We start from the raw sequence: 16,413 nt of genomic DNA on the forward strand, positions 1-16,413 counted from the left end.
AGCGAACATCAGAAGATCTGTCTTTGGAGAAATTGGGGCTTGCTGCATGAGACAGCTCTGTTATAGATTTATGTCACGTCTACGCCAATACTACTAATAATCGTTTTTCTGAGTGGGTATTTTTTGGGAGGCGTGGTGGTACAGTGGTTAGCACTATCGCCTCACAACAAGAAGGTTTTCCCTATGTCTGTATGGTACACCAGCTTCCTCCCACCATCCACAGATATGCACTTAATAGATTAATTCAGGGGTGTCAAACTCATTTTAGTTCAGTGGCCACATTCAGCACAATTTGATCTCAAGCGGGCCAAACCAATAAAATAATAGCATAAAAACCTATAAATTATGACAACTCCAAATGTTTCAGTGCAAAAAATAACTTGAATAACTTAAAATCTGAATCTTTTTACATTTTACAAACTATCCAAAACAAAAAAGATGTGAATAATCGAAAAAAAAAAGAGAGAGAAAAATAAGCACAGTTTTATCAATATTATGCCTCAACTTATGATTTACACATGTGCATTACAGATCAGCTCTACCAAGGCACAAAACATTTGTTAAAATTCCATGTTTTTTTCTTTAGATGTTTCAGGTTGTTCATATTTGTTTCGTTTATTGACATTTTATTGTTAAAGGATATCAGAATTTAATGTTCTTTGCAATAAATAAATGAAATAATAATAATAATAATAATAATGCAATAAATGAAAGAGAAAAATTGGTGTTGCCATTATTAATAGGAATAATGTCATATACATTTTTTTTTCCCACATTAAAGAAGAAAATTTGGAGTAATTATTTATAGGTTATTATGCTATTATTTTTGAGTTTGATGCCCTTGGCTGTTATTATCTTCAGGGTAATTTTTGCACTTTGCAAATTCATCCCATGGGCCATATTGGAACCTTTGGTGGGCCGGTTTTGGCCCCCGGGCCGCATGTTTGACACCTGTGGATTAATTGGTCAGTTTAAGGCTACGTTCAGACAGCAGGTCTTAATGCACAATTCAGATTTTTTGGTGATATCCGATTTTTGATATTACACATTAAATGCGACTTCTATCAGTTTTGAACTGAAAGCGACCCTGAAGTGACCCGCATGCGCAAAAAAGGTTCTGATGTAATACGTGACCACGTAGGCACGCACTGTGTTTACGGAGGTAAATATGTTTTTCCCACCTCTCCTGGGATGCGGAATTGTGACGTTTGTTGCATTTCAATGACATAAAGGTCAGATCTGGTCATTCAGACTGAAGTTGTATTGCAAAGTATCAGATATGTTTCAGATTTAGGACGACATATGAAAGTGGCCAGGGTCGGATTTGAAAAAAATCTTATTTATGCTGTTCAAACTGTCTTTGACAGATTGGATACAGGTCACATATGGGGAAAAAAATCGGATTTGAGCCACATTATATCCGTAGTCACCCAAAGGTCCATGTGTACCCCAGATGGATGGATAGATGACTGTTTATGGCCTTTGTTTTTACTAAATGTCTCTGTCAACAATATGACTCGAAAACACCTACAAATGCTCAGACAAACCATTGTTTCTGGTGAACCTTAAACCATGGACACTGTAAATATTCAGATAATATTGGATTCAGATGCAGAGGTTTTAGTCTGGAGGATGATGAGCAGTAACAGCATGTTCTGATATAAACTGAAGTTAAAAGTGCTGATTCAGTGTATGTTTTCATCTACTAATGTGATGGGGTTGACATGTACTAGATTGCAGTAAACATGCCCCTAAATTATGGATCTCATAACCCTGCAGAAACCAGGCCATGGAATCACTGTGGAATCACTCAAGACTTTTTAGTTATCTTAAAACACACTTTGGTGTTTTTATTTTAACTGCATTTTAAATCGGTATTCTATAATAATTTGACTGTTTTATGTATTGACATTGCATTCAACCATTGCAGTTTATACTGTATTTATGTATATCTTGAATTTGACTGTATTAAATCTATACCTGGTTATTTATTTCATAGTGTATTTATGTCATGAATTGATTCTTTTTTCTTTTTTTTTGTTGATGTTATTTTAACCTAGTAAAGCAACTTTTTGTAACTTTGTCTGGAGAAGTGCTATATAAATGAAGTACTACTTACTTATACACATATATGACATATATTTGATGTTTTAAGTGCGTGTTCAGTCAATGTCCAAGAGTTTGGGTGTGATACCATCTCATTTTCCACAAAGATACACACAAAATGGAGTTCATAAGAATATTGCATGTGGACGAAACGCCCAAACATTGAGAATATGTAATATGTGTATGCTGTTCATGAGTGTGCGTTGTGACCAGTTTGTCTGTGTTTGTGTGTGTTGATGTTCCAGCTGAACTCTCCAATGAATTCGGTCAGTAGCACGGAGGACATAAAGCCCCCGCTGGGCCTCAACGGTGTGATGAAAGTGCCCGCCCAGCCGTCTGGCACCGCCCTGTCGCTCACTAAACACATATGCGCCATCTGTGGTGACCGCTCCTCAGGTGAGTGCTAAATTATTATTCAATGCTAAATACTTTAATGACTACGTGAAAAGACAGTTTTCTTTTAACATTTTAAGTACCATAGTTGATAAATTCAATATATTCACTCATATTTGATTGTTTGTCTCCTTTTATTTAGATTATATAGCAGATTTTCCATGAAACTTGTATCAAACATTAAAGTATTAATGAATAAAATCAATCATTCAGCTATTATTCATATCGCTGAGTACATCCCCTCATTTCATTGGTGTTTGGAAAATACTTAAAACAGAATAAATATATAAAGTGACAACAATCAAACCTTAAAAGAGCACCATTAAAAATGAAACAGAGGGGGAATGTGAGAGCGAATGAATAATGGGTCAATAATGTAAAGCGCTTTGAGTGGCCAAAAAATCGCCATAGAATCTAATCCATTATTATTATTATTATTATTATTATTATTATTATTATTATTATTATAGTACAGAACATAGTGTCATCAGAATGATAGGGAGGCCCAAATTGCAATTTCTATACTGATATCTAAAATATTTGAGCCCATTGGGATTGTTATTTTCTGTTACTTTATTTTATTTTTGTCATTATTTATCCTCCTCCTAACAAAGAAATCTTCATTATAAATATAAAAATAGTAGCTATTTTGAAGTCTTTTCAGTCCTTCGTCATATTGTCTTCATATGAACACAGATCAACCACAAATATTTATCCAAAAAAACTTGAATATATCAAAAAATCTGCCATTTCCATCAGTGAAAAGTTTTCTCATATGGTCTCATAGCGATGTCTAGCCAATATATTAGTGTCATCCAAATCACAAATGTTTCTATAAAGGTTGTAGAACAGTACAACATTCAAATGAAACATTTCCTCTGCTCCTACTATTTCAAGAATGTCTGAATTAGTGTAAGAATAATGTGTATACATGCACACACATGCACCTATGGGGTCGAGGGACGGAAATGCAAGAAGCTACTGATGTGGGTAAGAATGTAAAAATAATTTCTGGGTTGGGATTACGTAAGACTCCGTAGAAACCAAAGGAACAGAAAAAAAAAGAGTTTCTTGCTACAGCTGGTGCTGTAAACCACTGTGGAAAAACCTCCAAAAGAAGATGCATTGATGATCTTTGGTCAGGGAAGAGCCACTCTGGCAGAACTACACACTACTGCTCCTCCTTTCAGTGGGTTCTTTTCCTGGAGGGATAACAGTCAGAGGATTTATTCACAAATCTGGATAAATGGCAGTATCGCCACAAAAGGAGCTACTCCTGAGGAAGCTAGCAGATACAACAACAGCAGCAGCAAGAGAGAGTAACGCACATGTCGTCATTGGGAAATTGGCTTTACTAATTCATACAATACATCATGCACAAACACGTACAAGATCCACAACTCCCACGCTGTCACTGTGAATCATAGAGAAAATAATGAGAAACGCTATGACATGTGGGGTTATAGTTTGTTTAAAAAACCAATAACAGATGGGACAAAAGACTATCTATATCTATTAGCGCTACCTATGGGAGGACTAAACCTCCACCCGGATGGAAAAGCACATGAAAGGAGCTGAGAGCTTGAGGCAAAGGATCCTACGGTCTGATGAAATGAAACCTCAATTCAGCCCGAGCTGAAATAGAGAAGCGCTGTGTCTGAGGGAAACCAGGCACAACCCATCACTCATCTCATACCATCCCTACCGTGAAGCGTGGTGACGCCGGCATCATCAGGGTGTGGGTGGTCATCTTTCTGAAGGAGTCGCTCCATAGGCAGGGGGGGCGAAAATGACGACTGGAAGCACATCTCAAAGGGGGACGAAAAAGGGGAGTTCGACTGTGAATCTGGTTTCAAAGCGACAATGATGGCACATGTGGTGTTAAATCTGTTCTGGAATGAGTTCAGAAAAAGATGTCACAATTCCCAAGTTTGATTTATAACACTAAGGCTGTAGATACTTTAATGTAGTTATCTGACACTGTGGTAGAAGAAGTTTTCAAGACCTTTAATGAAGTAATAATACCAAGACAGTAAAGTAAAAACACACCATTGTATGGAAAATCCCACTCAAGTAAAAGTAAATTAAGCATCAAAATGTAATTAAAGTGTTGAAGTAAAAGTTAGGGTTTGTTCCCTCTGACTGATATGTCATTATATATGACATCATTAGATTATTAATAGTGATCCATCTGTGTTTTCCCTGCATGTTACTGTTGTTTCTGTGGGAAATGGACCTACATCGAACAGCTTTATTTCCAGTTTTTATGAACAGAGACAACAGATAAATCTAAGGACTCGTGACTTGATGAATGGAACATGAAAAAAGACAAAATAAAGCTGTCATACATTAGCTGTTTTAGTTTCTGCCTTTTTCTTTTCATATTTTAATGATTTCATTGCAATGACACAGCTTTAAACAAATCCACAGACTGTAAATAATCAGCAGATGGAGAATACATAACGTTACCCATTGGTTTGAGAACCGCTGAAGTGATTTGTCTGTCACCATGTTGGCATTTTGGAGTGAGGTGTGACCATATTTGGACAAAAGGGGTGGAACTACAGGAGCCTGTGGGGTCGAGTCATGAGTGAGCGTATGCTAAATGCTAGATTGCTGACTTGGTTAAACAGGAGACCTCATCAAGCGCTGTGTAACAAAGTCATTTTACAGTCTGGTTAGTGAAATCTGTTAACCCCAACTACAATGGAGCTGTCTGGAAATAATAAATAAACAAGTGGTGCCAGGCACAACAAACCCCACCCCTTTATAAGTAAATGGGTAAGATTTTAAAAAGTCATAAAAAAATTGGAACTTTGACCTACTGTTCCCAAAATGTAATCAGATCTATTTTGGGTCACTTGCAACATATAAACCCAATTTGGGATGAACTCACCTAATAGTTTTGCTGCTACAGACATGTGAAATTACACCCATTATAAGTAAATGGGGGAAAAAAAAAAAAGATTTTAGAAATTCATAAAAAATTTGAACTTTGACCTACTTTTCCCAAAATGTAACATCTATTCTGGGTCACTGGCAATCTATAAACCAAATTTGGTATGAATTCAAGCAGTAGTTTTACTGCTAGAGTGTTAACAAACAAACAAACCGAACCAAAAACAATATCCCTTGCCTCTCCTTAAGGGGGTGGGGTAATAATAGAGCATCAGTTTAATAAATAAATTGATGCTCTGCTGATCCAACTTGATCAATTCTAAAAACAACAGACATCAAATGAACATCAAATGAACCCGATGACACCATTTGATTAATTCATGATTTTAAAAAAAAACATGTTTTTGAGAAAAGTGAAATTCCCTACATAACCGGCACCATCTGAAATTAAAATGCTTAAAAAAGCAATTCACACCAATTTTTCAGACAAAATGATTATTATAATGATATAAGGGTGTATAAAAGTTCATAAAACTATATTGAAAATAGAAATATATGATTGAGATTTCAAATTATAGCAGTGATAAGTTATGGTATTATTCATTCTTGGGGAACTTTCTGAGGGACTGAATTTAGTTCATATAAAAAATTCCGTAATTTTCTTAAAAATCCTTTTTTGGCAAAAATTTTAATGGATTTAGAAACTTAAGATGTTGTACTATTGAACTACAAAAAGTTTGAAATCATTATCTCAATTCTAATTTTTTTGATTCAAAGTCAATAGGAGCGTGACTTGACCCATTATTATTTGTAGAGGAGTTCAGGGTGAGTCTATAGGAGCCAGGGCTCATTGAATCACCCCTAGTGGCCGTCAGTGGTATTACAACTTTAAGATACTTCCATACTTCAGCATTGGCTTCATTTTGGAGCTGAGGTCCCTGCCCTTGAGAAAATCAGTATTTAGTGGACAACTGAAATGTGAGCCAACTACCCACTGCTTTATGCAACACATCCAAAATGTTGCTCTTTAATAATGTGTTTTATTGACAAAATGTGTTATATTAGTCATTGTGTTAATCAAAATGTAGTTGGGTGTTACAGTGGTTCTGTGACAGAAACACAAGGGAATGCACAAGGAAAGTCTAAGTACATCAAATGTGAATTCAAACACAGTATTTGACTAAAAGTATTACATCCACAGGCAGATCTTACATGTATTACCTCAACTATAATGGTGGGAAATGATAACTGAGCACAAGGAAGTTCTAAACTTTCTAAATAACTGTGAATCATGTGTACAAACACTTTTATACCCAATTAAAGAAAAAAAAAAAAATCTTCTATTAAAAGGCTACAGATTAAATTTTGAGACCATCAGTACTACATCAGACTAGAACAGAGAAAAAATGGCAGCTGCATATCATATGAAACCATAATCATAGTAACAGTTTACCTCTGAAATAAGTCAAAGTGCTGAGTATTTACTTTTACATCCAAAATTAGTGCAAGGTTTTTGTTTCTAGTTTATATTTCCAGATAAGTCCAAACTATATACTACCTTTATATATTGTGTATGTTTCTTTTATCTGTTGTATAGAGTTGGCTTTTTGTATATTTTAGTATTTCTTTGTAGTTTTTCTATATTGTCAATATTTTTCAGTATATATTTTAAGCATAAGTTTGTGTGATACTTTTATACAGTCTTTTTACACTTAAAGTGTTTGCTGCTAAACAGAAACTACTGCTAAACTAATTTTAAATTGATCTCGTGACAATAAAGAATGATTCTATTCTATTCTATTCTATTCTAAGTCCTCATTTTTCACATCAGTTGCTAGATTTTTTTTTTGGCCTTTAACATACATCACATGCTTACAATAGAGTTTAGTTATTTGTAGACTATTGGTTTGGGGCCAAGTTAAAACCACTTTACCCACTGTATCACTTAACCTTTTACTAACTATGAGTTCAGGGCTTCCAACATGTACAGCAGCTCTTTTTTGCAAAGACATCCAACAAACAAATAACCCTGTGTTTTAAAGTTTTTCTGGGGATAACCATGAAAAGTTTTCAGCCCCGGGATGAAGCCGGATATCGAATTTACTGGACAGTTTTAGTGTTGTCCTGCGTCATCACAGCTACACGGACCTGCGGGTGAAATCAAAACAATGGTTAATAGCGAGTCATGCTTCATTTAACCACGCTCGAGGGCTTTATTTATCCTCCATGGTGGTCTGGCCGGTGAAACGCTAAGAAAGAAGCCGTGTGAGTAGCTCAGAAAATGCAAATGGAAACTTTGTCCGTCATAATTAACAAAGAGGAGCTGTGCAAATCTGAGGAGAGATATCATACATGGCGCAACACAACATGATGTGTGATCAGGACCGTAACGCAAATCCACGGGACCCCCCTGCAGCTTTGCCCTGAGTGGGCCCCTCGTTCCTTTCCCCAGGACCTCAGCTTAACCCCAAACACTCAATGACTATGATTATAATTGCTCCTTAGTGGCCTAATAAGCGACTTTCTCTGCTTTTTGGGGGGGTTGTAAGTTAAGTCAGGCTACATGTAACTTATTAAATTTTACATTTTCTTCACATATTTTTATGATATTCTCACTTCAGACTCTGTGTTTGTCTGCACTCTTACACATCTGTTTTTCAGATTTTCTGTGCTTCTTTTGTTGCACTTTGAATATTTTTCTCCACCTTATTATTCTTCAGGTTTGTGCATCTCTGAATCTGTATCAATAGAAGCTATGTTTCTTTTGGCTCTGACCTTAAATCTCTAAATCTGTGATCAAACTATTTGACAAAGATGCATCAGTAAGTTGATGTGTTTTATCTCATAATGGGAAAAGGACAACATATGCCTCTGAAAATGGAAGGATTCCTTTTAGAATGGTTGTAATTCTTAAATGGTTAATGCAATACATTTGTTAAACCCCTTGAATTGAATCTTATCTTCAGTTGTTTCATTTCTAATCCACTGTGGTGGTGTACAGACAAAATTACAACATTTGTGCCGCTGTTCTAATACTGATGGTACTTACTATACACTACAAACAAAAAGTTAAGGATATTTATTTTTTTTTTTTTTGTCTTTTTTTGTCATTTTTGCCATTTGTAAATAAAACTATGTCTGGTCATTAAAAAAATGTGTTTCAGTTCAGTTCAAACAAAAAAAAACTAAAAAGTGCTGTGCAAGAATCCCAACTGAAAAAAATAGCCCAAAAATTAAAAATGTCCTAAACTTTTGATTTGTAGTGTATTTTAAAGGGTTGATGAAACAGATAAAATCAGAAACTCATAACAAATAAGGTGCTTTTAATCAAATATTTGTGAGTAGGAATTAGTAATTGAGAATCAGTAAGACTTTGACTTTTGGTTTCTGCCATAAACATCCTAATGAAGAGCTAAATACTGAGGGGAAAAAAAAAAAAACTTCTCACAACTCTTTTCATTAAATCCTACACATCTAACAGACCACTATGTTTAAAAAACAACCCCAAACTGCCAGTTTGAAGCATGTGAAACCACAGTGATGCATACTTCAAATGATGGCATTTTATTTGTGTATTTATCTGTATCCTAGTAATGTGCTGCCTTATTTAACCACAACCACTTTAATAAAAAATTACTGTAAATATCCCAGAAGCTGTTCTTCATATGTCATGCCTGGACAGATAAAAACAGAGTAAAAGATTGAAATGACAAATTTATAAAGGTACAGAAAGAATGTATAAAACTGCAGAACAATAATAAAAAGAATATTAATGTGAATAAAAACATCGCTCTGCACTTTTGATTTATATTGTCAGATACTACGTAAAATATGCAACACATAATATAAGACACACAAAACAAATAAGACCACACTGAGCTGAAGTGAAACATGCAAGACAGATGCTCAGACATTAAAACATTAAAATAAAAGTAAAACCACAATAAGATGTGTCATACGAGGGCTGTTCAATAAGTTCATGGCCTCACCCAGAAATACTGGTTGTTATAATACAGGATGTTACATTCTTTCGTGATGGGATAGTGATGCTTGAACATTGATGGACCAAGTGCATTGCTGTAGATGGAGATTATGTTGAAAAATAAAATATAAATTATCAGTCTGTGTTGTTCTCTTCTGGGTGAGGCCATGAACTTATTGAACGGCCCTCGTATGTGTAACTGATTTGAAACTGTCCCAGACATTCAAAACGGTAATTTTTTTTTTTTTTTTTTGCTAAAATTAATTTGTTTTTCATCATGTAACAGTTTGCTATGCTATGTTGCAAATAAACGTTAATTTTCTGTGACATTTAGTCTATATAATGTATATTATTATGAACGGAGGAAGAAAAGCCAGGTGTAGATTACTGCACAAAGTGAGGATTTTTATTTTCTTTGGTTAGGATATGTACAGTCAGTCCAGCTTGGATTTACAAGGCTGACAATTAATACTGAACAAACAAGAACTCAAACTATGAATTATGAAAGAGCTGCAGCATCTGAAACTGACCACAATGAACATTTGAAAGATAAACAGTACCACAGCGCTTCAGTTTCAGCTTCAGCGTTTGTCATGTCTTTTATGGATTGAGATTGTCTCTGTCAACTCACCATATATTTTTTATTAGTAAATTTTTTATTTATTTTTTTAATCTACTTTTAGACATTTCAGGTGACCCCATGTAGTGTCCCGTCTCCAAGGCATAAAAACACTGCTTTGTTTTTTTCTGACTGCTCAGATGTGAGCAAAATTATGAGCTTATGTGTCAATCAGACCTAAAGACACTAAAACTTGTATATGTCTGTATAATATGACTACGTACAGCATGTATCAGACATAATGTTTGTCTCCTCAGGTAAACACTATGGGGTATACAGCTGCGAGGGCTGCAAAGGCTTCTTCAAAAGGACAGTACGTAAGGACCTGACCTACACCTGTCGCGACAACAAGGACTGTGTCATCGATAAACGCCAGAGGAACCGCTGCCAGTACTGCCGCTACCAGAAGTGTTTAGCCATGGGCATGAAGAGAGAAGGTACAGCACATACCGTTGAGGATAATATCCCTTTTACCCAGCCCCTAAATTTCATCTAATCCTCACAGACACATTAAAACTCAAATAACTGTCCTACTTCTGCAAATCAGTAGCGGTGTAGAGTGCAGTTAGAGGTCCATAAATGGTTTGGTGTAGTGATAAGCAGAAGTGTGTTGAATTACTGCAGAATAATATTTAATGTCAACAGATTAAAAAGACACATTTTAACTTTGTGCGTTTTACTGCTGAGAAGCCAGATTGATTGAATTTTTCTTAAAGTTTTTATTGATGCTGTTGAATATGATCCTCTGAGTAGATGCATCCACAACAAATACAGGAGCTTGTCAGTTGTAGCAGAGGAAAATATGGAAACATGGTGGAAGTTTACAAATCTTGTTAGTTTCAGAGGCAAAATGCGGGACTTTCTTTCGGTTATAAACCTGTCAGAGGTGTTATGAGTAGTATTGATGTTCCAAAGTCCCACCAGCAGGGGGCAGTCTGGTACCAGGACACAACTTGGACCAAAACCACCAACCAATCAACATTAAGTATCCACAGACTGGATCACTCACTGAATAAAGTATAAACACACATCTTTATTATGATATCATCAAATTTTCTTCTTCAAACTAAAACTCATAGATACTTTTGACACTCGGTAAAAAGTGACATAATTTTCATGTGCCACATCAGCTGATAGTTTACATTATAGCTCTGTTAGTGTAGCTCTATTTTTAAACTGAAAACAGCCACAGTAAAACCACTAATCACCTCTGTTTTCTGTACAGTTTGTGTTGTCAGTAGCGGCGCTAAATATCTGGAATTGAACAAAGCCAGAACTGTCACAGTTTAGTCTGAACCGTGGATCAACAAACAGCAATTTAGTAAAAATAATAACGTCACATAAAAACTTTATACCTTCACAAGCTTCATAATCAAACTCAAGAGCATCAGTTTTCCTTTAAAGCTGTGTCCAGTGGAGAAAACAATGGCTTCTATTTTTAACACTCCTTTTCTTGGACTCTAAAAGTGGTTTCTTAATTGTTCTCACCCCATCTGCTCCCTTTGTGATGTTTTGGTCAAAGGCCCTGTCTCCGATGGTGTTTAAATCACCATAGGAGACCAGCAGAGTCACTCACTACTCCCTCTAGTGGTCACATACATCCCAGCCCATCACTTGAAATCAATTCTGTTCATATCTCTACAATCCAATACATTGGCATCTTTCACTGAACTTTACAGCTCTTTATTCTAAACACTCTGATGATAATTTCCAGTCATTTCTAATATGTCAAAGAGGAAATACTACATATAGAATTTTTTAAAAACTCCATAAAATTGGACTTAATTTAAACTAAACTGGGCTGATGAAAACAAATGAACAGGAAAAGCAGAGCCTGACAGTAGAGCACCGTAGACAGTGTCAGTTTCTACCACTTTCCTTTTAAAAGTTACGGCTGAGTCTTCCAGCTGCGTAATGCTGAGCATTGCATTCATCGGCTCGATTGTATTTTAAGAATTTTTGGCTCCAAGCTGTACTTTTAGGGAAAAAATGCACTCAGTTTTATAAGCCCTAAGAGTCCAGCAATGCTACATTTGGAAATGGAGTGAGGAGCTGTGTAAATAGTCAATCCTGAGGGATTTCAGTGAAAAAAATATAGAAATATATAACAAAGGGCTTTGCAAACTTTTACTGGTTTTGTTATGTTCCTAGTAAATTGTATACACTTAGAGAATTGGTGCAACAACCTACTGACTTACAGTAAATCAGCTCATTTTTACACTCACATTCCTGTTTTGCGTGTTTATTTTGTAAGATTCTTGTTTCAAAATTTAATCAAAGATCCCAAATTAGGTTATGGATTGTAATTGGTTAGTATGGTAAAAATGTGGACCACATTCTTCAAATTAGAAGCCACTGATTGGATATAGAGCACATACTGCTCTTGTCACCACCACATGGGTTTAGGGATGGACTCAGCCTCACAGTTCCACCACATACACACTGTGACCACCAGTTAAACCCAGTTCAGTTTCCATGTAAACATGGTTTATGTATTAGCACCAAACTGACATAGACAACCATAGTACACACAGAAGGATGTGATTTTATGGTGTCTATTTTAGTTCACAATCTGAAACTAGCCAAAACACATCTTACTTTGGAAAGTGATGTTGTTTTTACCTTGGACAAATGACTGAATATCATAGGTGGGAGCATGCATTCTGTTTTATTCACCATCAACACATTATAGTGCTTAATGCCAGGTATAGTCTACATTGTTCCTATGACAGGATTTATTCAACTAGAGTAATTTTTACCTGATTCTGAAGCCCATCTTACCTTCAACTTAAAGTACACTACATGGACAAACATATTGGGACACATCACATGTTCAGATTTTAGGACTTGTCATTCTTGTTGTCTTGAAATATGATGACAAGAAATGTGCTTGTCAGTTCATGTAATGTAAATAATGATGATAAATGTCAAATCAAAATTTCTATTAAGTCTATAGAGTGATTTTTTTTCCTCCTAGTTAAATAAAGTAGTTATTTGTGATTTAGGATGAGTTTTTCCGACCAGAACATGACTTATAATTCAGAAATCTAGAGGTAGAACATTAACAACAATTATAATGATTTAAAAAAAAAAAAGTCCTCATTGGACAAATAAAAAGTAAAAACGAGCTCTGAATAATTTTGTAAGCACAGATATCAGTATAAATAATCATTAAAGACTAAATGACATTTGTTCCAATCAAATTTATCACACCATAAAATCATGTTATTACATGATGACAGCCTGATTTCAACATGTCCCAATACTTCTGTCCATATAGTGCTTCAGAAATGATTCATGACAATAAAAAATGAGTTGTATGAATTAATTATTGAGAATAAGTGTTAAAACTATGATGTATACAATATATTCAGCAACAGAATGGGTATTGAAACATTTCTTTACATGCAGCTTTGGAAATAATTGCTGCATGACTGTGATAAAAGTAATGAAAAGTGCAAATATTACACAAATACCTGGCAAAAGACATGAAATGTTGAAATATTTTACCAAAAATAATTTGTATTTCTATTAACATCAGAAGAGTTCTCTGTAACAAATACTATGTGATGTAGGCAGACAGGTTTATTTATATAGCACATGTCACATATAAGACAATTCAAAGTGCTTTACATAAAACATAAAAGCATTACAACGGGGTGTAGGGGAAGCAATAAAAAGTATAGGCATTAAAAAACAAACAAATAAATAGATAAACAGATAAAAAAAATAATAAGATTAAAAGAAACAGTGCAGATCTGAACTTCTGAATAAGAACTCCATTCAAATGCAGCTGAGAACAGGTGGATCTTTAACCCGGATTTAAAGAAATAAATGTAAAACAATAATATTCTGCATTTTTTACAAAAAATCACAGGTGGTCTTAGTATTGTTAAAGCTGTAGTGGGTAATGTAATAACTATGAGACAAAGCACACATAGCTATTTTTTTAATAATTAACTTCCTACAGCTGAAATCAGAAGGAAAAACAAAACGAGACTGAAAATGCACTCCCTCCTTGTGAAGCTCCCCCTTCTTGATCCAAATCAAAATAAAATGATAAATGACCCTGGTGTGATTTTATGCCATTAACAAAACAAAACAAAGTGAAGTCACTTTTCTGAGCCTCCTTATTGAGAGTAGAGTTGATAGAATCTAAGCAGTGATGAGTAATTACATCTGTCCATCATATTTAACCACATCTGTATCTGTGTAAAAACACCTGTGATTGGCTAAAATGAATGTGACAGGTTCGATTTTACAGCCTGAAAACACAGGAATCCTCTGAATGACACTAAAAACTGTGCAGAACTGCAGCTTTAAGTGAATTTGTCCAAAAAGAAGCCCAGGGTTAAGATGCCATGTCATTATTCCATGTCAGTTAGAAGAAACCAGCAGCATCATGACCTGGGTTATTCCTGTCATTTTATTTATCGCTCATCTGTGCTTTCATATGACTGTTATGTCTAACACTAAGAAGGTAAAGAAATAACAACCTTCTTCTTTTGTTCGTGCTCACTCATCGCCCACACAACATGATCCCGAGTGAAAACCTTGAGAAACTCTTACAATTACAGTGTCTTGGCCTTTGATACGCGACTGGAGTTGTCGAACATGTTTACGACTGTTTAAAATTGTCCTTTTCATTCTCTCGTCACTAAGCAGATCTTAGTTTGGCCCTGACTAATGACTAATGAATGAATGAATGCAGAGATATCTTGTGTGATAGTGTGAAGGAAATATTACCGAGTGGGGAAAGAGGAAAAAGAGGCTGTGAGGTGTGAATTCTAACACCTAGTGAGGGTGTTAAAAATATTAGCGCTCTCAGCAGTGCTGTTAAGCACTCTTTCGCGCGTTGCACAAATCAATCTCTGCTTCTCGCCACGACGGTCACATCAGTCACACAACATAGATCCAATGCAGAGACTGTGCTGAAGGTCGCGGTTTTGTGCGTAAGGGCATCAGAGCGCAGACGAGTAAAGGACTTTCAACTAAAGTACCACAGCCTGGCCTGAACTTATGTGACCCCTGGCAATAAAATGACCTCAGAGGAGATATTTACTATAACATTTTACAAAAAAAAACACGTCAATGGAAGAATAGAAGCATGAGTGCATTCAGGTCAGCACAAGATAGAAAGTACACGATATGGACAAAAGTATTGGGACACATTGAATTCAGTTGTTTCTTTTCTAACAGGGGTCTGGGATACAAACAATTATGACAAATGTCATCATATAGTTTTATATTGTGATAAATATCATTGCATTGGTTAGTTTTGTAAATAATTTTCTACCACAACTAACCATCTACTTTCTTTACATCCCACTTAGGAAGAAAAATCTCCCATTAAACTTCAAGGAAATATTGATGTTTACAAACTATATGGACCACTATATAGTGGTAGAAAATTATTATTTACAGTCAGAGCATGAAAAACATTTTAGAAATTTAGAGGTACAATATTTAAAATCATAGACATGGGGGGGAAAACAATCAGTGGTGAGAGAAATCCTTTAGAATAAATGTCACTGAAAATACTCCAGTACTTTGACTAAAATACTGCAACAAAATCAGTAATTTTACTTTTATGTGAGTATCTGTATTATTTCTACTTAAACTGTGATAAAGGTTAATTTTCCTTTACTTTTCCACCTCTGTCTATGTCACAGAAAAGGTTGTATTTTGCATCACTGGTTCATCTCAGATGTCTGGATGCTTGTTTAGGGTGAAATAGTAAAAACAGAAATATCATATTAGTTCACAATGGATCCTTGAATGTTTGAGTTCCAAGGAGATGCCAGATTTGTCTTCGGGGTCTTGAGGAGAAAAACTTTTGGAGACCCCTGTGTTAGAGAAACAGAAATCAGAGTTCATGAACAGTGATAGTTCATGAACTCAGGTTTGGTTTGTTAGTTGTTGTCAGCCAGGTGTTAGTTGTTTTAACCTAAAAGAAAAATAAAAGAAACTACTGAAAACCAAGGTCGCCAAGAATGCAACATGATAAACATGGACTACTTCACCTGTGTTCAGTGAATGAACATAAAACCTAAACCCAAACAGAGAGGCAACAAACACATTTTCATGCAGTAAAATAAATATTTATTTAAACATATTCCCAACAACCTGAATATGTTCAGGGTTTTCCTTTTCCAAGTGTTAACCTCCGTTCTGTAAAGTACAGATCAAAAAAGAAAATGAATTCACAACTAAAATTTACAACAAAAAAAAATTCAGTCTGTTTTGCTCCTTTTCCAGGTCTTGGCCGTGAATTATAGCTCACACTAGAGTATTTAGACTTTTTAGTGTTTACTCAGGCTCCCATCAGTTCTTCAGCAGCACTGAACAGCATACACAAGCTTCCAACACACTCCTTACAACCTTATCTCATTTTGTCAGCAAACTTTTCTTGGTG

General features: G+C 35.3%; 1 protein-coding gene across 5 annotated transcripts in view; it reads left to right on the top strand.

Annotated features, from left to right (window-relative positions):
* rxraa (retinoid X receptor, alpha a) overlaps nucleotides 1–16,413 on the top strand; it is a 196,295-nt gene that overhangs the window by 136,707 nt on the left and 43,175 nt on the right. For 3 of the 5 annotated variants that reach the window (XM_030149305.1, XM_030149307.1, XM_030149309.1), the window contains 2 exons: nucleotides 2,343–2,502; nucleotides 10,256–10,435. In XM_030149305.1, the coding sequence (XP_030005165.1) occupies nucleotides 2,343–2,502; nucleotides 10,256–10,435 (340 nt within the window). The remainder of the gene's footprint in view (nucleotides 1–2,342; nucleotides 2,503–10,255; nucleotides 10,436–16,413) is intronic. The other 2 variants (XM_030149306.1, XM_030149308.1) reach the window with 1 other exon arrangement.

The sequence above is a fragment of the Sphaeramia orbicularis genome, chromosome 12 (assembly GCF_902148855.1).
Source record: "Sphaeramia orbicularis chromosome 12, fSphaOr1.1, whole genome shotgun sequence".
Taxonomy (NCBI): Eukaryota; Metazoa; Chordata; class Actinopteri; order Kurtiformes; family Apogonidae; genus Sphaeramia; species Sphaeramia orbicularis.